At 44.1% G+C, this 23,732-nt stretch overlaps 1 protein-coding gene across 6 annotated transcripts; it reads right to left on the bottom strand.

Annotated features, from left to right (window-relative positions):
* Positions 1 to 521: 521 nt before the first annotated feature.
* Positions 522 to 12,800, bottom strand: bmal1b (basic helix-loop-helix ARNT like 1b). Of its 6 annotated transcripts, none has more exons than XM_067249591.1 (21): positions 12,721 to 12,800; positions 10,446 to 10,577; positions 8,602 to 8,667; positions 8,259 to 8,388; positions 7,820 to 7,840; positions 7,523 to 7,615; positions 6,988 to 7,026; positions 6,828 to 6,863; positions 6,557 to 6,714; positions 5,993 to 6,072; positions 5,799 to 5,891; positions 5,524 to 5,641; positions 4,901 to 5,050; positions 4,455 to 4,701; positions 3,785 to 3,891; positions 3,272 to 3,422; positions 2,825 to 2,913; positions 2,467 to 2,575; positions 1,717 to 1,810; positions 1,380 to 1,473; positions 522 to 1,168 (listed from the first exon to the last, which is right to left on the bottom strand). In XM_067249591.1, exons 3-21 carry the CDS (start codon positions 8,612 to 8,614, stop codon positions 1,011 to 1,013), a joined length of 1,980 nt encoding a protein of 659 aa, XP_067105692.1. In that variant the 5' UTR covers positions 8,615 to 8,667; positions 10,446 to 10,577; positions 12,721 to 12,800; the 3' UTR covers positions 522 to 1,010. The 6 variants fall into 6 exon arrangements, with proteins under 6 accessions (XP_067105692.1, XP_067105693.1, XP_067105695.1 ...); XM_067249592.1 differs by having other exon boundaries at positions 2,831 to 2,913; XM_067249594.1 differs by lacking the exon at positions 7,523 to 7,615.
* Between the last annotated feature and the right edge of the window lie 10,932 nt (positions 12,801 to 23,732).

Raw genomic sequence — 23,732 nt, 5'->3', positions numbered from 1 at the left:
CTGTGGATGATTTTATTTCATTTTAATTTTGTGACATTTTCCTTAAGGTAAAAGATGTGCAAAAATAACAGCCGTAACCTAAGATGTGTTACTGCGATACTGTTCCAGACTCCAGAGTTAAATAGCATTAACCAGTTCGGCAAAGACTGTTCTCTCTGAGTCATTTGGATCAGAGCTTTTGAGGGTTCTGATTTGGATTAAGTTATCCGTTGCTAAGAAACACTAGGCTTTTCCAAAGGCATGTTAAGGGATGGCTCAAAAAGGGCATTGAGTGGGTGGGTGGCCTTGTGGATATGACCCATTCTGTAAAATAGGCAGCTGAAGGGAAAGATGGGTCTCCACAAGGCTCGAAGGCTTCAAAAGGTTACTAAATAGTCTCCTAGCAACACCTCTACAAGTACTTCAAGGACTGTCTTCATCCCACAACACTTTGTCAGACACACACTGGTGACTGAATCTCATGCACACTTATTTCAAGCTATTCTCATAGCTCACAGAAAATAAGTAAATATATAGAAAAATACCTGAAAATCAACATAGGGGTTTATTCAAAAAAATATTTCACTGCGTATACAGTACACATGCCATATATACTCATCATACAGTATAGAATAAACAGGGTACAATATTGTTTCGAAATATTAACACAGATGCATTTTTGTAGTGTGAAAACATAAATGCCTGTATAAAATCTTGGGCAATGCCTGTACAGATAGTGAGAACAGACATGGTAAAACCACAAAGAACTGGTACGTTTTTCTACTACAGTACGGGAGGCAGTCTCACTGCAGTTCCACAGCGCACAGAGGCGTCCTGTACGCCCTGGCCGACACGAGCATCCCCGTCAGGGTGTGCCTACACGTGGCCCTACAGTAGGGCTGGAGCCACCACCCCCTCTGGTACTGGTCACAGACAGCCAGTACAGTCTGCTGCTGTATGCCAATACTGTGACACCTAAGCCTGGCTCCAGCATGCCCAGTCAGGAGGCTTGATGTGCGAGCTCCCAGCACTCATAGGGGCCAGGGCAGATCACTGAAGTCCACAGGTCCACCCAGGCCTGCGTCGGCCTCCAGCAGGCTCATGATCACAGCCATGGCAGCCTCGTCATTGCTGGGGCTGCTGGAGCCTGGCTCATCCATGATGTCAATGCCGATGTGGGAGTTATCGCCTACGCAGAGAAACAGAGAGATGGGGGGAGAGAGAGAGGGTTGGGGGGGCGGCAGTAAATATGTATTCTGTTATCAGCCATATTATACAGCTGCTTACAAAACAGTACATCATATCCCATCGAAGTTTTCTTTTATTTGCATGCGTTATTCATATATTTATATCGTACACTAGTCAACCACTGACATTTTAGAGAGAAAAAAGATACATACTTAGTATGGAATTGTTGGAGTAAGGATAGCCTATGGAGTCTGGTCCTGGGATCATCCCTACTGAGGGAATATCTGGCGTTCCACCGTTCTGTATCTGAGAGGGAATGGAAATGATGTTATGGTCAGGGTCCACCACTGTACCCTTCGGGCCAATCATGGTTGACATAAACAAAATGTATAACTGATAGTGAGTCCATTTAGCTATTTCACACAGATGAGCAATGAAGAGAGAAGCAGACTTCCGCTCTGGCAATAGAGAAGAGGGAGGGTTGGGGCTGGGGGGGGGGGGGGGGGGGGGTGAAGGAGGGTTGGGGTTAGGGTTAGGGTTGGGTCTGACCTTCTTGCCTCCTGGGGAGGAGGTGTCTGGTGGAGGAGTGCTGGTGATGTTGTGAGGACTGGAGCCACAGCTGGAGGGTGAGGAACCTCGCATCCTTGAGTTTAAATACAGAGGTCAAATCATCCCCATACAGGTCCACACAGCTCCATACAGGTCCACACAGCCCCTTACAGGTCCACACAGCCCCATACAGGTCCACACAGCCCCATACAGGTCCACACAGTCACACACAAGCACACCGATACTTCTACTGCCCTCCAGGTGTCCCACAGAAATAACCCCATACACTAAGATCTTTCACTACATAAGGTGGAAAAGTCTGTATGGTCTTTAGTAAGTATGAAAATATGTTTCTAATGTTAACTGATGACTGCACAAAGTTACATTTAAAGATAGAACTAAACTAGGGAACTAGGGAGTCAGATGGCTGAGCGGTGAGGGAATCGGGCTAGTAATCCGAAGGTTGCCAGTTCGATTCCCGGTCATGCCAACTGACGTTGTGTCCTTGGGCAAGGCACTTCACCCTACTTGCCTCGGGGGAATGTCCCTGTACTTACTGTAAGTCGCTCTGGATAAGAGCGTCTGCTAAATGACTAAATGTAAATGTAAAACTAGAGCTGTGTTGATACATTTGACACGGTTACAATATTCAGAACCTCTTTTAAGTGTGACACTGAAACCGTTTACGCCTAAATCCTTTCATGGCGCCAGTTTTTATGTTGGCCCTATTAATAACGACCATACGCTCACCTTTGGAGTTCCATGACCTCTTCTGCAATCATGCGCCCAATCTTCCCTGCCCCTGCTCTCGTGCCACCTGGGATGCCAGGCACCGTCTGCAGTGCCCGCTTCCCCGTGCCTGCGCCCAAACACGTCACATTTAGGATACAAAACATATACAGCTCAGCTTGTTTTTTTTGTTTTTGTTTTTTTATAAAGTTGAGAAGGACAATTTTAAGCAAGGAACAGAAGGGTAAAATGTAAGAGTCCACTGCACATTTTATCCATCGTTTCCTCACTCAAAATGGTCCTTCTCAACGTTTTTTAAAAGGAAAGAAAAAGGTGCAGTGGTCTCTAAATGTTTCCAGAGCTGTAGATAGATGCTTACCGTCACCTGTTGTGAGTACGCTGTCCATGCTCTGCGGGGAGTTGGCGAGCTGGGGGTAGTTTGAATCAGCCTCATCGAGCACACTGCCGCTGGGATGAGAGGAAGAGAGAGGAGAGGCCAGGAAAAGAGTGAGACATTCATCACTGATCATTTTTAAACCGATTATTCATATTCTTTTGAAATGCACAGAGCATCCATTATCTTTTAAGCTGGACAATACATGATGGAAATGTACCTCATGGACATATAACATACTGTTAACAATGCCAGTACTGTTCAAAATGCCATAAAATAGTCTAAAATAATTACTGTAACGAAAAAACATGGCCTGTGTACGAAATAATAAATGAGTAAAACCCAACAAAACATTAGCTAGCCATTGCTCCTGGGTGTTTCCTGAGAGCCAAGTCCCACATAAGCTCTTAGACCGATGTTTCGAGTACTTACAAGACGACGGTGTTGGTGGAGACGATGTACTCCACCTCTTTGGTCCAGGGGTTCATGAAGCTGAACCAGCGGCTCCTCAGAGTGATGAAGGAGCCATCTTTGATCTTGAACTTGTAGCAGTTTGTGTTGATCTTCTCTCTCATCTGCAGGACTGAGGGGAGAGGGGGGGGGGGGGGTGGAGGAGAGGGGAAGGCAGGACAGGAGGGGAGAAAGGACAGGGGTGGAGGGGGGGAGTGGAGACAGCAGGCCATGTGAACATCCATCTGCGGACATGGCCTCTCGGTCACATACCAACTGCTAGTCTGTCCCAGCATTTTCTTCTGTGCACTAGCCACAGTCATATCACACTCTACTTGCAATATAGGCAGATCTTTACTACAAGAAACACAATAAAACACAATAAGAGCACATAACTTGAAAGGTACAATTATAATTGCACTCATAAATGATTGTATTAAATGCATTGAAGAATTTGCGATAGTCTAGTAGTGCACTGTACAAGTGTACACAAACCTTGTCGATGGCATTCTGCTAGATGCCCAATGTCATCTTGATGGAAATATTCATAAAATGAAGTACCCAGCAACTCTTGGGGGAGATAGGTCAAAATAGCAGTGGCCCTGTAAATAAGATCGTCTTTTAAATTAATATGATCTACTATCTAATATTATCTAAATATAAGATTTGGTTTAAAGTGCTTTTAAACTACACAATAGTTGCTAATGCTCCAATTGTCCATGATTATTCTGCCAACCAAAGAAACGATAATCCACTTTGTAGAAATCCCATGTATAGCATTCAGTACTGAACAATATCGGTGCTGCATTGAAGTTCTGTGTGACAGAGGTCAGTGGATTATTTTTAGTTGACATATCTACTCGGCCCTGTGGGCCTCTATTTCACCGGCTGGAACATTTTGCTGATGTTATTTTGGTACGTTGACATGACCTCACAGACGCTGTCGGCCCAGATCCAATCCCTGAAAACCAGGGACTTCCTGTCCACCCACTGGTTTGTTTGTTTGTCTGTATTTGTGATTGTAGGTCGGGCACATAGGTACTTCCTCATATTACATTTTCAAATCATTCAGATTTCCCTTTGGCTGAAAGCTATACGGCTGACTAAAGCTATACAGCTGACTTCTCCGCGTGTCTGTGTTACAGTAAGTACGTCGGTATCTCACCTCTGATCCACAAAGACAAACTTCCCATCTATGGCGTGGCGGGAGACATACTCTGTGGGCTTGACGTGGATGTCGTTGTTCATTGGCTGAGGGACGATGTGGGGGTGCAGCCGGCCAATGGCTACAAGGCAGCTGAGGTTGCAGCCCTCGTTGTCGGGCTCGTTGTCCTCGTCTAAACCCATCTTGGTGGGGGGCCAGCTCTTCAGGTAGCCCGTGCTGTGGATGGTGCAGAAGCTCTTCCTGTCCGCTGGGAAAAGGCGGGAACGTCATACGTCAGTGTTACCGGAACAGTCTGTCCTAAGACCTCTCACGGCAACGTCTACTAAACAATCCACTTCAAAGTATTCTGATTAGTAGCTGGGAAAAATCGTCGATCTTCCGTGAGAAGATCCGGTACCGATCATCGACATGCTCCAGGGTGTGGCAACGTCATTTACAGCGGCTACCTTTCTTCTTAGAGCAGGTGGAGGTGTAGTCCATGTCCTCCTTCTTCACCAGAGGCCTGTTGCACTTCATCCTGCAGATGAAGGAGCGTCTGGCCCCGGAGCGCAGCCTGGACGGCCCGGGGCTGATGTCTGTCTTCACAGGGAGCCCAGCTGGAGATCACAATTACACAGAGCTTCAGTAAGCCACAGCCATCACAACTTCAAAAGATTCATGTAGGTCTACGTGAATACATAGGGGCCTTTTATATTCCAACATTCTAATATTAATATTCCAATCATATACAAAAACCAATATAGTCCAATGGGAAGAGATCAAATAGATCCTGTGTAACCTCACATTTTCGTTTACACAAAACAAATGGCGCCTGAGTGAATGTCTAGCTGGCAGCATGGGGAGGATAGTCAGCTGATGACACAGTGATTCTGGCTGCTCTACTGGACTCTCCTTGTTCAGCTGCAGATGTGGCCTGTTGAGGATTTCTCCACGAGTCACCCAGTCAGCCCCCAGCTCTCTGACTCTCTCTAACGTCCACACACAAAAGCCCAGCCCTCCTGCTGCCTGCTAGCCCTCAGTCCTCCGCCAGGGAACATGCAGCTAGCCTTAAGGCTGCTCGGAGGATTACTTTTGGCATCAATAAGCCTCTCCCGCGGTGCCGTGTCTGACGAGGACAGCTGCTCCTTGACTTTGGCAATGTCTTTAGGATGCAGGTAATCAAACAGACTCTGGCCAATCAGGTCATTCTGCAACACGAGGACATATGACACATCACACACTGTACTGCCTTCTTACAGTGTCTTATTACACACACATACTACGTTTATTTACGTATATTTAGCAAAGTCATTGCTGGCCTCGAGTTAGGAATTCATGGCCCAGAGCAAGTGGTGGAGGACATACTTGACTGTAGTTTAGGATTTTGAAGACAGACTCTGAAACAAATAGGATCTTCCCTCGATCACAGCCGACAACAAACAGAAAACCATCAGCTGCCTAGAGAGAAAGAGAGATAGAGATAGAGAGAGTGAGACTGAATCTGAGGTATATTCATCTGTCATCCAGTCCCAGATAAATGACACTATCCGGAGACTCACTCTCAGGATCAAATGCTTCAGTTCATCATCTGACAGGAAGGCTGGTTTGTAGTTGGCTTCTGTGTAAGGGTTAGCAGCACCTGTTTGATGGAGAGAGATAATGACTACATCTACCGTCATATGCACTTGTTATGGAGGGAGGCAGGCAGGGTGCGAATTACGGGGGGTTTGGGGGGGGGGGGTCTGACCCCCCTAATTAAGACTTAGACCTCAACAGGTCGGGGGCGGTCGATACATGCCCTGGAGAAGAAGTTGACCCCCCCGATTGTCATTGTATAACTTGCACCCTGGAGGCAGGGTTGGAAGACAGTCATCCAAAACTGATAAAGTTTGGAATATTTTAGTGAGGGCTTTGTTTTCAAAGATGCATCATTTATACAGTCTTTGCATTCTTTCTCCCTTCACACTACTAACAAGTATGCTCCATAAGAATCTCAATATAAGCAATCATGAAAACACCTACTTTCTCAAATATGTAAGACATTGTACGTATATATGTATTATATTGGGTCATATTCTAAAATGTAATTCCATGGCTCCATCAATTAATAAACTCCGGATTACCTCGTAGTGTCTTCATGTGCTGGACGGCCATGCGCAGGACAGTGAGTTTGTCCAGTTTGCGGGACATGGCGTTGCAGGTTGGCACTAGTGACGCCAGCACATCTATGAAGCTGTTCATTTTGTCCCTGCGCCTCTTCTCAATCTGACTGTGAGCCTCCCTGGTTGACAAGACACATGAAAAAAAGACATGCTTCAAACTCTCTTACATGGAAACACATCTTCAATACAAGCCTGAAGTGGCTTTGTCAAACAAAGTATAATGTATAATTACCTGGCATTCTTAATGCGGCCTTGTGGGTCACAGTCTCTGTAGAAACAGATCAGGGTTCATTGAGTATGTGTTTAGTCTACTTGCGGGTGATGCATCACAACACAGTGACGGTAGCTACCATGTCAAGATTTGAATTGCCATGAATTGTAAATGATTGTACCGTCCAAGCTGCTTATCCATGTCGGTGTCTATGCTGTCCCTTTTAGAGAAATCAACAACATTAGTGCAAAGAAATAATACAACATCTGATTTATGACTGTTTAAAAAAACATGACTGCATAATACCCCAGCAGTATGATCAATAATACGGAGTAATGAAACAAGATTAAATGTATGAAATGATATCAAACAAAGAAATGCTACTCTGGATGCTTTGATTGGCATGCTGCAGAGATGCATTAGCGGAGAGATTGATTGAGTGATACAGGCCATAGGTTGTCATCTTGTCTGGTGCCCAGTGAAGTAGTGTTCGCGTGCAAGTTCATCATCTAACCATCTGTCCATAGCTCAACTGCTCTACTCCATGTAGTATAGTGTGCTCATTTCAGATGCTTTTATGCCAAGCAATGTTTTGAACCTGCAACATTTTGATCTGCAGTCAAATGCTCAACCAATGAGCGACGCCCATCCCCACGTCAACAACTGATTTTGCCCCACCCAACTACGAACTATCTACTGTACCCATACTCACTGACCCGGCACTGTCACCAGCGGATTCATTTCCGTGTGGCATTAATTTTGATTGAACTAAGTGGGGGATGAGGAATCTCATCCATGAAGCTTCAGATCTATGGGGACACAATTCAATTTGTCTGTTGTTGTTTTTTTTAAAGCAGGTGAGGAAGGGGAAATCAGTGTGTGGTGCCTGTAGTGAACTTTTAACAAAGGAATCATAATGTATGTCGCTAATCATAATGTAAGTCTGTTTCTACATAAGGATAACAGAGGGGCAACTAGTTGAACAGGGTAGTGAAAATTACTTTGATACTTACTCAAAAGAAAATCCATCAATTCTGTGAAGGCAAGGACCCATGTATTACAATAAGCACTAACATTGCATTTGTGTTATCTGAGTTAGTAGATATGGTCAGTTATGGTTAAATATTTACCACATTTTCATCTAAATGGTAGGCAATCTATGGATTGAAATACAGTCCTTCTATCGAGGACTGTATTTTTGGAGGGAGAGTATGAAAAGAATGTAGATGGAGGACAAACCTCGCTTTCAAATGACCCAACAACAATGAAACAAGCAAAAATCACAGCACATGTAAACACTATACAAAGCACAGAATACCACAACAGGAACACCAGCATTCACTCAAGCACAGGCAGCGCCTTAAACATAGGTGACTGACAAGCAGGGTCCTCAGAAGGCAGGTGGGGGTGGGCAGGGGGAGGTGACTCTGGGCTGGAGTCAGGGTTCCTTACTGGTAGTCTGTGGCGCTGCCTTTCCTCTTCCGGGTGTAATCCATGTTGGCTGTACCAATGGAGGAGCCAGGCGACATGAACTCATTCATTGTGGAGGAAATGTCCATTCTTTGGTCTGCCATTAGGTCATCTATGGGAGAAAAACAATGACATGTAATATCACTTGCAATACAGTGTTATACCGTAAAACAGCAGCTGTGTCTAAATGAATACAAATTGCAATCTAATGAATCTTTCAGAACAATGATCTTAATTATCTTATAACTGTAAATGAGCAAAATACCAATACCTTCATCAAAATTTACAGTTCGTTGAAAAGGGTAATATTAGGTCAAGCACTCACCACAAATATTCATAGGGGCGGTTGTTCTTAACAAATTTTATTCCATTTCCTTGCAGTTAACCAAATCTGAAAAGCAAGACATCAGAACAGAGCCATGCAGGGTATTTAGAGGAAACCGTAGCCCTTTCATCAGACAACACTAAGCCTTCTGACCCAACACAGTACGGGAGAAGATGGAGAGATAGCGGGAGTTATCTCTCGGGCACAAGCCTTCTTTCAGGGATCAACTTCAGTCATTTACATCTTGATGGATGCGAAGGATGTGAATCAGCAGGCTGTTGACATCCATAGACATTATCTAGGCATCACCATGTTGAAGACATCGCCTTCAGACAGCAAATCAGAAGAGGACTGAATGCAGGTAGAGCTAGGCTAATCTTACCCACAGATTACCAGGAGGGCAGAGCAGCCTTTTCATTAAGCACCCTTCTATCCACCAGTGCCATTATCCAGACCAAGCAGGTGGCCTCTTCTTCACCTCTCTTAGAAAGATTCAATTACCTGCACAAAACCCAACACTGAGAGCTCCCTGCCTCCAACATAATGTCCTTAAATGACAAAACATGCCAATCCGTTTCCTTTTAGGCCTACTAGACTGAGTTTTTGTTTTTTTACCAAACAATATGTTTCCCAAACCCGGAAAGCCTGTTGTGTACATGTTCCTCTTAGGTCCCTCAGAGGACCTTACCGCCCTGTTATCACCACAAATCACAGTGGTCCTGTGAAAAAATCCCACCAGAAATAATGTTCTCCTCTTCACAACCTTAGATTCTCCACTGACCCTGACCTTCATTTTGTCTCAAGCAACAACAGATAATGTGTCTGTAGCCATACTTAGGGTCATCGAGACAAGAAAACCGCTCCATGTACCTGCTACCACTGCTCCGTGGTGCCATTTCTCCCCAGAGGCTGTCTTTACTGCTTGGAATAACTCTGTTGCAGATGTCCCCAGGACATGTCTAAAAACAGAAAAGGGGTAACACTGCATTCATTTCAGATAAGCTAATTGCTGGCACTTCTCCAGTTCCCTAGGCAGGAACTCCTTGACATCCAGCCAAGGAGGCCTGTCCAAGCTCCCCACTGAGCACACAGGTGCCAGGCCACATGCCGTACTGGAGAGTCAAAGTCAAACCCGAAGCGCACTACAATTACCAATTGTTAGTAGACCTTTAGGCTAGGGGCTGCATCAGTTGAAGTGTTCTCTACCAAAGCTCCACAAAAACACAAACCTTCGACTGCATTTAGCCACTATCGAGGTGAAGCAAGGAGAGATTAGTCAGGGCCAGGTGTGACTTTACCCGGCACCTGTGATTCGGCTAGCACGCAGCTCTAAAACTGCTACCCTCCACAGTGCTTGTTGTGCCACTACATCCCACTTTTCCCTAAAGCAGTTCTGCTTCAGTCAGACCTACAGTGGCATCACAAGAGGGATGCTGTGTCATCCAAGCATTGCACGTATCCTCGTGTGAGCTCAGAATTTGCTCCAGTTTTGTCTCTGAAAGTCAAGCTTGAGTCGGGCAGAGCATTCACTTTACATAGCCAAGGGGTGATTAGGAGCACTCTCTGAGGTAAAGACACATAATTCCCCACGCACAGACACATTCACATGCGCACACACAAACACACATTTCATGATATGGACTAGTAGCAAAGAAACACACATATTTGACTGCAATACTGAGTCAAGCATGAAATCATGTGTGCATGCATCACAGTATTGTACATCATTCATGCCCTGTGGTCATGGTAAAGCCAAACAGTAGATGGATGCGAGTCATAAATGTCACCGATGACTCATTTAAACCTAACTCCACCCATCTCAGATTCATCATCAATCATTCTACCTTTTGTTTTGAAGAAGTGTCAGAATAACCCAGGGCTCTTTGTCCACCAACCTGCCCTGGGTACTGAGTGGGCTGGCCTTGTTGACTCTGCTGGTGTCTCCTTCTAGATTGTAGAAACAAGCCTGACAAGACCTGGGGAAGGAGATAGAATGACAGCGAGAAAGACAGAAAGAAAGTGAAAGAAAGAGCAAGAGAAAACAAGAGAGCATGAGCACATGGGGTCCGAGCAGTCTGTTTAGATGGCCTTGACCAGCTGGGCCAGGCTTACATGGGTGACAGATGGGGTGATCAGGAGATGGTGGACTGTGAGGTACGGGAGACTCAGTCACAGCTCCTCTGCTCTCTGCCTGACACCCCCGCACGCAACAACAACAGGGTTCCTGGGTCTTATGGCTAAGTAGAATACGGATTCTGGACAAAGACAAGGCTAGCAAGAAAAAAGGTCCAGAATGCTCCATTGTAAAATACACAACTTCATCTTCGTCAATGTACTTCATCTACGTCTTGTGAACAAGTCCTCTTTCCACAGTAAATAACAACAAGGTGCTGCCCTCCTTCTCCGCATTGTGACATTGGTGTAGCCTTGTGAGTAGGACTGGTTTAACCTTACTGAGAGAAGTTGTCAACACAGGATGCTGCTACTGTACAATGTACAAGGAAATAATGAGAGAATACTTCCCTCTGCTTGTAAACATTCCCCTAAGCATTCCCCTTTGTGTACACAAACACACTTGACGTGCACCCAGACACACTGTATAACAAATAATTTTGTTTTTTTCTTCCTGGTCATATCCGAGCATTGGAGGGCAGGGACACCAGTCATAAAGACTGAACAATACAATAAAAGAGGACTGTCTACACAGAAAAAGACTGGCCAAAAGATTGTTTAAAAACAATGGAATGCTACAAGACATGATCGTGTCATTTAGTTTCATCACAATGTTTGCCTTTATAATGACAAACACAATTTGGGGTTTAGGATACGTCCAGCTACAGTATCCCTGCACCTTTTCACCGTTCCACTGCCTACTGAACAAAATACATGTTTTCCTATTTCTTGTTATTGGACAATTCTACAACTTTTTTGTTACAAATCAGACAGAAAAAAGCTTCTTCTCAATTATATATAAAACCCAACATAAAAACGAGTGCATTTATGCTATGCTTCCTTTTAATTGGATTAGAAAGACACTTTCTGTTACACTTGGTTCCAATTGGAACCTCTAGATCAGGGGTGTCAAATCCTGGTCCTCAGGGGCCGCTGTCCTGTATGTTTTAGATGTTTCCCTGCTCCAACACACCTGATACAATTGAATGGGTTGTTATCAAGCTCTGTGGAAGCCTGATAACTTCAAACCAGGTGTGCTGGATACATACAGGACAGCGGTCCCTGGGGACCAGGATTTGACACCCCTGCTCTTGATTATAAATAATACCAAATTACAGATTTACTGACTTCATTTTCGAGAGGTTACTCTTAACTTTAAGGTATTACAGATGTGTTTAGGCTACTATGGACGCAAGTGGTTAAGAACTATTAGGCTATTGATTAACTGAATGATTAGTTTTTGGTGAATTTCACTATAATCAATCGTGACAAATTGTGACAGCTAATTACTGCTGCAGTTATATATAATTCAAGACATTCTGCACTAGAACGTGTACTGCATTTAAATGTAATGTGGGGAAACCCGCTTTGTTTGACGTTGACCGTGGATGTGACAAGCGACATTTTTAAAGAAAATGTTGCTTTCAAGTCGTTAAAAAATCGTTTAGACAAGCTACTTGTACATTGACTGGAAAATATAACAATGAGGTGAACACGGTGTCGTGTGCATGAATTTGTGTAATTTTGGCATAACGCCCATCAACGCATCAACGAATAATGTCCAAATGTCACATTTTATTTTATTCTACCAGCTTGTCACAGACTACGCACATTCTGAGTTTAACCAGGCTGTTCTTCCCGACCTTACGCGACATTTTAGTACGTATTTGATTGTCTCGATGACCAAATCATTATGATCAGATTGCATACAATTAACCTGCACTATTGTCTCACTGGAATAAACGATTGCTGCACTTGATCACGACTTTAATGGTATCGTGTGCCTTTAAAAGTTAGCCTGTAAGCCGATGACTACGCCTGTACTCGAGAACATACAGTATAACTGAAAGCGAAAAATCAACATACTATATCCACATCATTGGCTAATAACTTTTAATAAATTAAACGTTACAGATGACATGCCATTAATCATGCTGAAATACTTACGTTTGAGAGGGCAGCACATTCACTTGCACGCGAATAGATCTCCCGTAGACAGAACAGGCACACTATGACCTACTTTCCTCTGCCTGTAATGATTGTTGCACCACTAACCTACTTTCTGAACCAATAGGCAGCTGCGGAGATCAAGGAGCTTGGATTCTGCCAAATAGGAGCCAACCTGTCTCAAACATAGACCAATGAACAAAGGAAAGATGACATTTTTGCCCAATGAAATGTATTTGGCTAAAACAATCCACCAATCGTAACTGCCTAAAGGAATTCTTTCCACATGGGCATGTCAATAATAACAACAGAAGAAAGTGTTGGACTGCAATATCACGGCTGAAAATGCTAGATCAACATATGTATATAGGTTTATGATGGATCTGATTATCCTGTAAATGTTGCTGAGCCTTTTGTTTGTTCCCCATTGCATATTTTAAGAAAATGCTGATGTTGTTCACAGAATGGTCTCGTATACCAGTACACATTGTCAGTAAATAACCTAATACTACATGTAGGCTACCTTAATACTACCAACTACCTGTTTACCGATACAAGAACCTGTTATGTTATGTTACAACTGCCTGTGCCTCGTAAAAACAGTTTTCTTTCACAATAACAGGTTTTCACCACTGGTCGGCAGCAGAGTATACCACATTATGCACGCCAGATAAGAAGGGCAGACAACATGGCCAGGTCCATTTCTACATTGCTTGTCTCATAAAAAGTACACTTTGACATGCAAATATTAACTGGATGTTTCACATCTCACACAGAGCCACATACTGTTTAAAAAATCAATATTTTCATGCAATATCATTGCTTTGACTAGAGAAAACATCCAAATATGCAATAGGACATATTTTCTATGCTTTAGAATGCATCTCCAAATGCAATTTTGTATTTTTAAGGATTGGGGAAGGTTACGTCTGATTATGTGGTAGAGTAATAGGCCAGTGGTAGCTGTTGCATTAGGTTCAGAAATGACAGATTTGGTTTGGCATTCCTCATCCAATGCAATCCAAAGATATTTGCTTTGATCTCATGTCAGTGCAAATGTGACATATTAAGCTGCACCTGCGGATCAGTTCAGAGTGTATCAGCTGCTTGAACAGGGCGCTTGTGTCACAGCTTGACTTGAGGCCTGTGCTGCATCGCCACTGAAGCGACTCTTTTCATCCAGTTCTCCTCATGTGAACCCTATACCCTCTTACCCCTCAGTTCTCTCTGCCACACAAAGAGGTAGGCATCTTGTCATCTCCCACCCAGGAGCTCAGCAGTCACCAAAGCTCTCCCCAAACGGAGCCTTGCTCTTATCGCAAAGCCTGCAGCTGCCACCTGGCCACATGCTCCATATCGGAAAAATAGTTCAGAAGAAGACCTATTGTTGTTAGACTACTATTTGCTGTAATAGTAGAATATGTATTGGAGTTAGGGGGCTATAATTCCTCTCCTCCTCTCCTCTGCCCTCCTCTGCTCTCCCCATCCTCTCCAGTCTTCTGCCCTCCTCTGCTCGTCCCTGCTCCTGCCCTCGCTCTGTGCTCAGGGCAGCTGTATGAGATGGAAGCCTGGAGTGTGAAATGAATGTTGTGTGCCACGCAGACCGGCGCTGTGAAGCAGAGCGTTAGCATGGTCCCAGTGAGACAGCTGCGTCCAGTGAAAGGATTGGTCGTGCAGAGACTGTACGCTGGGCCTAGATGGAGATTTTCCTATTTCTGTATGATGGAACATTTCACACCTCTGTCCAAGACTCTTACTTCACTTGCGGTCGTTCAGTTACACACTCATTTTGTTTCGCACAAAGAGATTTTGATCTAGACAAGAAGATGAAAGCTTAGTGCTGCACTGACTGACCTTTTGAGGTAAGATGGCCGTGTCCAAGGGCCTGCAGTAAAAATAACCCTTCGATACATAAAGGGCCACCCTGACTGGTTTTTGCATTTTTCTTTGCAAGCTGATCTTGTATGAAGTGATGGTGCAAGGACGACGCAGGACAAAAGGTTTTGGTGGCTTCAAGAAAACAAAAGGTCGACGCATCACGTGTCAGTGAGCACAGCGGCCTGGTCAGCCATCTTCCATTTTCAGTCAGCCTGTCTCCTTCTACAGACACTGGGGTCCCAGGAAGTAAACACTGCCTCTCCCACCAATCATCTGCCAGTGTTTCTCTTTCCCATTTATGCCCTGAGAAACATTGTGGTAATCTGCTCTGAGGCTCTAGGGTCAGGTCATCTACCGTGAAAGCTGTGATTAAAAATCATAATTAAAAACCATCCCGCACATCTTAAATCAATGCCTAGATGTACAGTAACATCATGACTCCAACAGTACCTTTGTTTCTCATTGTATTAAAATGTTTTAAAACAGCGTGTGCAGTGTTGGATGATATGTGTTCATCATGCTTCACCGGCCTGTTGAACAACCGGCTCACTCTGGGCTCAGTTTTCTGTGCCACTGAACTCAGTTCGGAGCTGTGTGTGTGTGAGGTGTTAAACACTGCTTTCAAAAAATGTGCGCTCTGCTTACATTTTTTCATTATCATCATCTGCCAAGGTTGAAGTAGTCAAACCATGTATCCTCATTGGGCTACAACAAAGCCTGGATGTTTTCCATTGGAATTTGCCCCAACCCTATCCAATTACATTCGGGCACTTTTGTGGCCATGGGAGTAGTGAAAGAGAGAGTTGATGAGAGAAACTCACAACAACTCTAGTGCACTTAATTGTGCCGGCTTTTATCTTTATCTGAGACTTGCCTTTGTATAGTACATCCAACATCAGTTAAATCTCCCTCAAATTAGAGGTAATCTGTAGAGAAGCACTGCAAATTAGGTCTTGTTTGGTTTGTTTGCAACAATGTTTGATGTCTAAGTCTAAATTGTATCTAAAGTCCACAGTTTGAAGCACTGGTGAAACTCTTTCTTGAAACAAACCACCTCTCATTTCCTCTCATCCTTGCTCCTCTCTTCTCCCCTTTCTCTCTTTTCAACAGCTGGTCAATGACAGTGTCTTGTATCTAACTTAATATTATTTTCAGGCAGAATGATGAGAACAGACACCATTATAATGTTATTTCATTAGAGCCACTCCACCCATCTGGTCTTTTCTGAGTGAACGTGTCATATTACTGCTCATCAGGATGAAGGTGAAGTCGAGAATGTAGAAAAGCTCTTTAGTTTGTAATCTGTTGAAGGTCCATGGCCATTAGATTTTTTTGATCTTGTGTAAGAGGGTGTTTCTTAGCAATATTTAGTACTGGCATTTCCTTGGTTACTGTTTAAGTAAGTCCATTTATACTGTTAGTCTTCCCAATGCATTGGGAGGTTCGGGTTTACACAACAAGCCAGTCAACACAAAACAGTGATTGTTAGCTGCAAGTACTGTCTTTTGGGAGTCCAGGACCGACGGAGCACCATTGCACCTCTCCCATCTTCAGTTTCTATTGTCTCCTTTCTTACCTGGGTCCCTCTCGTGTGAGGATGTTCTGAATGAATAGGCAGGTCTGAATGGTCTCATGCAGGTCTCAATGGTCTCATGGACTAAGGAGCCCTTGCTTTAGCCATGTTCTTTCGCTTGCATTGTTCGTTGATGGTAACATTTGGGTAATCGTACCTCCATCTCAAACTACATGATTTAGTGCTGGCATGAGAGTTTTGAGATTACTGATGCACACAAGTTACGTGTAGAAGGTACACATTAATCCTGATATCTCAACCTTTGTGCCTGAAATAGTGATGACTACTTTTGTCTTTGATTGGCCCTTCTGTCATCCTATGGCAAGGCTGGATGTGGCAGCTTGTAGCCTGTCAGTAAATTCCAGGTGAACAGCAGGAGCTCCAGCATGTGTAGCCTGATCCCTAACATCCAGACAGAGGGTCAAGTGTTCTAGTTGGGTGAGTGCAACCTTAGACGTGGTCTCCTGTCCGCACCTTTGTCTCTGGTGACCATGCCTTGGCACAAGTTGACCAACTCGAGCAATGTGCTCAGCATGCTCTTTCTTTTCTCTTTGTGATTCTTTTTTCCCTGAGAAATGTCAACGTATTTTTTACATAACCTCCTGGGAGAGAGGGACAAAATGGCTCGGTGTGTTCATTTGTTTGGTAACACCCACCAGTACAATCACAGTAGATTCAGAGAAAAGCATTTTCCAGAAGATTCTTGTTTTCAACTATTATGTTATATTGAACATTCATCAATACTTTTTCCCCCCAGCCAGGTTCATGACTGTATAGTACTGATACCATAGCATGCATTTCTTTTGAGTTAGCCTTTTAACACATACAACCTGTCTGGACAGGTAGATGTACATACAGTTATCTATCGAACACTTCACTTCTCCAACTGCTAAAAAACCCACAGACACGAGACCTCAACCTCCCCCAGAGACATCAATTAGGAACCATTTTGTTGGGGGAATTAGACAAGTTGTCAATAGAGCAGGTCTCCGGGAGGTCTCCAGCGACGCTCATATTTCCCTGACTCGACATGTCAGCTGCTGAGGGGTAGTAGAGGCTCACAATGCTGCCTTTCTTCTCCATCAAGACTCCCTGTAGTCAGGCTCACTTAGTACCTGTACTCTCAATTGATACGTACAGTATCCATGGCAAAGACGGATGATGAAAACGTTTTTTCATGAAAATGCCCTAGAGCTAAATATTTGCTGGAAAAAAGGCTGAAAGAAACGAGTGTACTTTTTGTTGCTTTCAACGTGACGTGAAGTTTATGTAAGGCCTAAAACTATTAACAGGGCAAATTACACACCCACAACATTTAGCCCATCTCACTCAGAAATCCTTCAACACAGATGAGATTATGTATGAGCCCTTTAATTATGGTTTTGCTGTTCAGAAACTATGACAGGAGAGATTATAGTGTCACACAGCTTAGTCTTATTTGCTACTGGCAAGCCTATTTGGTTTCCAGAAACATCCATTTACTCTAAGGATTTTAGATTTTTTTGTGCAAGGATTGGCAGTATCTTGCTATTCAGACAAAATGTAAACATTCCCTGAAAGTAATGCAGCATATTCCAGTTTATGAGATGGACGGGCCTGAATTCCCCTTGATATCATTGTGGCTTAATCTTCATTGGGAACTGCAGGGCACGCACTGTCTGGCAGAGGTGAGTCACAAGACAAAGGAAAAACTCCCTCAGAGGCCCCCCTTAGAATCCAAGAGCATGTTGGGATCGTGAGTCTGAAAAGGTTGTGGTGGAAGAGGAATCCTGGTAAGGGAGAGCTGAATCTTGAGAAAATGCCAGATCTGGCAACTTGTCTCAGAGCCTGATGAGTAAGGTCTGCCTATTGTCTGCCTGGATGGCTGTGGGAAAACAGAAAATGAGAAGGAAAATATTGCGGTAAACCAAACCTTAAATAAGATAGTCATAATATTCTCCCAAATCAGATTGCAGCATTTGCTTCGACATGCTGGCGTTTTTTTAAAATCTATTTCTATGACGTATGATTTTCAAAAGAAGTATTTTTGTAGTCACAGTAAATGGAAAGAAAGAAATGTGCTGAATGTTTTGCATTTTGCATTAAGTCCGAACCTCCATAAAGCATTAATCGACATGTCTGTCACAACAAGAGGATTGATAGTGGTGACGTTTCCAGAACAATTTTCGCATGTCTTTGTTCTTTTGCTGTTAGAAGGCATCCAGCTGCCAGCCTCCAGTCCATTTCTCTGCTAATGGGAGTTCCAGGATGAGTGTGTGTGTGTGTGTGTTTAGGTCACTCAGTGACCCTTGTCTAGCTTTCATCAGGCTGATTACAGGCAAGTGTTACCTGCTGGGAGATCTACAAGTCTGTGGATGTGCCACCTGAGCTCCTGCTCAAGTGAAGTGGTGACCCTGTGCAGAAACAAGTGGTGCATGTAGAGGTATCTCACACATAATGGTTTCTCACGCACAAATATGACTCAAAGCTAAATAGGTGTTTGTCCAAATCAAAATAATCATTCCCCTTACATAGACAAAGAAAATAAAATGCACACATTGCAAACATTAAACCAATTATACCAACACATCCTGGTTTGAAGGCATTGGGGATTCTGTCCGGCATATGGCGGCTGGAACAATTAGATCATTGGAAGGGCTTAAAGCCTACATTTAGAGCAGCAGTGGCCAGCCGTTGGTTTTGTAACGCTGATAGGGGGCATTTTTTACAAACCTAATGTTTCTGTCTGGGTTCTGGAAATTTCCCCCTGAGAAACACACTTAATTGACTGTCAATTTAACCCCGTTGTAATGTGTTTATATAGTTTGTGCACATGACAGCCATTGTTGACAGCCGTAGCCTATTCGTTAGGGAATTTGACTGGAAACACCACCACAGCATTTTTGTTAAATCCCACTCCATGTCAGTCAACCTTCTGTGTTCTGTCACAGAATACTGAACGCTACAAAACACTCAAGATGGATCTGACTGCAGAAATGCCATGGTCACATTTAGATCCCATGCACTGAATACTTCTCCACAAAGCAATGCTGATTTAAGTATGGGACAAACTGTTTTGGACACCCATTGAGGAACTATTTGGCTTCATTTATTTCTATAGGAATTCACTCAGATGCCTGGACAACAGGTTGCCGGGACAACCCTTTCTATGTACCTTTCTACCTCAGAGGAGGCCTCGGATACTAATGGCATCAGAGTCCTCAAGGGCCCTTTTCCCCTCTCCACAACAACCTGGCAAAAACGCTCTCTCCTTCTCTATTGGAGATGAAGGTTGAAGTTGAGTTCACTGTATTTCTATACCCTTTCATGGAAATGCCTCACCCACTAGATCGTCTGCAAATAAATGTTTTTTGTCTTGAGCTGGATAGTCTTTCTAATGACTTCCTTGATCATCACAGAGCAGCCTGTGTGTGAAAGACCTGGACTGGCCTTGGCCCTCTGTGATTAAGGCTCTCTCAGCAAGGAGAAGATAAGATACATAGGCATGAGAAACCTCCCCATCCGAGAGAGAGAGAGAGAGAGAGAGAGAGAGAGAGAGAGAGAGAGAGAGAGAGAGAGAGAGAGAGAGAACAAAAAGGTGTGACTGAGGCTGTTCTTATCCAGTCAATATCCTTCCAGATGGCAGAATGTCTTAGAGTGATTAGGTTTAATCGACAACAGGCAACATTGGCTGAAGGATGGGAACGAGAGAGAACATGACCTGTTGCCTTGGGCCTCAAGAGAGTTTGGTGCTCAGAGTTTTGACTGTGTACAGCATACCCATTTACAAACAAAAAAAGCCTTGGTCCTAACATGATTTGGTCTGTCTGACTGGTTTATCAGCAAGCTATATTAATCTCATAAAACTCAATCTTCCATATCATCATCATCAACCAACTCATGGCTATACAGTAGGTAAAGCGAGGGGATTGTTTAAACTGTCCATAACGCTGTACATTTTTATTTGTGCATGTTTTTACAGGGGTTTCCTAAAGCAAATACAATTTGAAAATCTTTCGTGATGGCATTCGAAAATAATACTGTGATTGTTAGTTTCCTCATTAAATCTTCCTTGATCAAATACAGCAGTTATCCAACTTGTTTTCATAGCATGTTCTTAGCTTTACATAATACATCATTGAGATCCAGGTTGAAGTTGGCAAACAAACCTGGAAGAAAGCTAAATGAAATCAGTAATATCAAAGTAAACCCAGTAAATTACCATCGGGTACCTGACATTAGAGACTTTGTCTCTCCCTTGGGGTTAAAATGTATCTGTCAAGCTGTAAGAGATTTATCCCACTCTGTCATCATAATCTTAACAAACTGAATCCTTTTAGTTTACACAGTTCTTCATTTTGAAAACGACTAATGGTGTAAGTCTGTGTAAGGGTCAAATAGTCGCATCATAAAAGGCAAAGACTTGTTCCTCCATGTCGAGCACCAGGCAAACAAACACAAGCCTGTTATTTATGTACAATGTCAGTAAGACAATAATTTGCCATGAGCACCTGTAGACAAGTGATCTATCTATCAAGGCACTCCAGCCTCATCTCAACCCATTTGTAACAGATTACCATGTACAGATTACCTTGTAACAGATTACCATGTGAGAGGGAGGGCAGTTAGATAGCACAGTCTGTTCAGATTCTGTGGCATCACATGTGTGGTTTCCATGCATACATCTCTCCCTTCGGAAATGTTTGCTCTGTAGGGTGGGGTGGCTCGGCTCTTAGTCACTGTGACAAGTTTGTAATGACAAACTCTTCTCGTGTAAATACACTCAATTCAAAAGCTCTATGTGCCAACATTGGGACCAAGTATTTCCCATACGTTAAAAGAAATGATGCTCAACTCTCCGCATTACAACGGCATGACCAATCAGACACTACAAATTGAATTAGCAGCACTGTTCATTCAGCCGAACTGACAACAGGCTTCAGCGACGCACAGTGTGAACTGGGGCTGCTTCCAGACACCAGCCAAGATGTCGTCTCCACTTCCCTGGCTGTCGCCGGGTGCTGCTGGGATGTGTGTGTCTGCGGTGGGATCCACAAGAGGCCCAGCGGCGTTTGATTGCGGAGGGAAGAACTGGCTGCAAAAGTGAGGGCCCATGTCGAGCTGGTACACAGCAGGCCCTTCCTCTCCACTGCATTCAACCATCCATCAACAACACAACGACCAGGCCTTTCACTTACAAACACACTACATCAGATGTCACATCGGGTAAAACTCTGTTAATAGGCCTAGTTAGTAATATGCAAGTAACCATGCTGCTCTGTGAGGTGTGTACAAAGTTGGGAAATGAGAGAAACTCGTTTTATATACCATAGTATGCAAGTAAATGTACAGTACACGTTGAGAGCGTTGTACTACACACTATCGGTCCAGTTGTTTGAGCAACCCACACAAAAACAGGTTTTTTAAGTCTCTCTCTCAGAGTGTGCCCATCAGATATCTCATGCCTTGTCTCTCACTTCCTATCTCACATACCTGCATTCTCTCAAAGACAGAGCCTTCTAATGGATAGTTAGAGATATCACCCCAAAAAGCCATAGTAAGATAAACCACCTAAAGGTGCTTAGGGAGAAGACTTGACATTCTTATGTTTGGAAGGAAGCAGAAAGATGTGGGTTGTACGTGTGTTCACTTGAATAAACAGACGGGGCTTGGCGTTAGAGAACAAAGCCCCTATTGGCTTCCAGCAGCCTCTCTAAGATGAAGCTTCAGGATCGTAGCAGAGGTACCGGCAATATGCAATGCATTTACTGTAGTTGGGCCTCCGGAAATGTGACTATACTCTGTGGGCAGTGGGAGGGTTAGGGGGGGTATTGCACTATTCATACGCAGACCTCCAGGACCATGAGGTGGGAGTCTGGGGACAAACCAGGCATGTCATATCCTTACTATGAGCTAACAGCACGGCCCCAGTCCTTCACACCCAGGAGCAGCTGGCTCTCAGATCCACCATCCACTGTGAAACCCCCCAACAATACATCAGGAGAAAGATAGCGAGAGCCTGAGAGGTGGTGTGGGGGTGGGGGGCAGGGGGCGGGGGGCGAGGGTGTCTCAGAATGGGCCCCCGGCTCCCAGCCCTGAGAGGGCCTGGCATGGCTCTGTGAGCACTTGGCTCTCCTGGCTCCTGACCTCCCAAACAAGCAGCGCACACACTTCAGCTCAGATGTTTTTTTTCTCATGGCTGCTAAAGAGCTTTCAGCCTGCTGGCCAGAGGAAGCCTTTATGAGGCAGAGAGTGCTGTGGCAGCCGGGCTCTGGTCTGTCATCTGTAGGTAGTATTTGGCCTCCCATTGTCCACTGGTCAGGCCCATCTGTGGGAGGCAGAGGGCCCTGATTTACAACCTTTGTTACACGGCTGCAGAAGCATTGTCGTTTTACGTTCCAGCGTGGGAACACTTAAATAAGGAGAACCTCCTCCGGAAAGGGCAGCTCTTAATTGCTTGTTTAAATTATGCAGCCATAATAAGGACAAATTCACATGGCACTCACCCTCTGTAACTTAGCATTATGCCAAAATAAAGTTGACAGTTAGTTAGTTGAGGTTCGTGGAGGCTTTGTGGTTGAACAGTTCTACTATCAGCTGGGTAGGTGTGGGGCTGTTGTCGTTCCATGTGAGTGTGAGGCGCATGATATGAACTGGCTTCACGTGTGTGAGATGACTTTTACAGACTCTGACCTGTGAGTTTTCACATCTTTACTAGGCAGTGGGTGTGTGTCTCCATGCTCTCTGACACAAAAGAGGTCAAATATGTCCCTGCTGTCGTAAAAGAGGAAAGCTTGTGTTTAGCTGTAACTTCAGAGACGCGCTGCGTTTTCAGTCTGTCTTACAGCGTGGTCAAGTCCTTTCAAACCCTCCCCCTTGAAGGGTGAATGTTAATATTCATACCACACATCCCTGTATGATCCACACTGTATCTGGGGTCAGGACCTCTCATCTTCAGGCAGGGCTTGTTTCTCTAATTAACAATTCACACGTTTATGCAGTATTTTCATACGTAATAATCGGTTGTAATTCTAGTGCAGCTGTTGGTGCCTCTTGGATGGTGTAAGGTCAGGGGTCAGAGCTGTGTCTAAAGGTCAAGCTTGTCACTGAAGTGGTAAATGGGGATATGGGGTTCTCTGTGTGAGTTCACCAAACAAGGATTTTTCAAATGTTATTCAAACCAGTGAACTGTGCTTATGGCTGGTGTCCTTTCCCCTCATTTTGATGACTAGCCTAGCGGTTGCATAGAAATCCGTGTTTTTCTTGGTAAGTACTTGTAGCTCGTTACTCACTAACACTCTTTTCAAGGTATGTTGAAAATCCCCGGTATTTACATTCTAATTAGCATGTCAGTGTGGTCGGTCTAAGGCTCTTTAAGATAGCCTCAAGCTTGTTTCTCAGTTTGAGAGAATGGTGGCTAATGAGTTCACAACCTTGTGTGGGCTGTTGTGCATTCATGGCTGCTCTAAGAGATACAGTGTTTGTGTGTTGTGAAGTGTTGTGTGGGGTTAGGGTGGATGTGACGGATCAAATCTGATTATACTGAACCCCCTAGGCGCTGTTCCTCTTTTGTTTGTGTGAA

Source organism: Osmerus mordax, chromosome 13 (assembly GCF_038355195.1).
Source record: "Osmerus mordax isolate fOsmMor3 chromosome 13, fOsmMor3.pri, whole genome shotgun sequence".
Classification (NCBI taxonomy): Eukaryota; Metazoa; Chordata; class Actinopteri; order Osmeriformes; family Osmeridae; genus Osmerus; species Osmerus mordax.
This window is presented reverse-complemented; position numbering and strand designations above follow the sequence as displayed.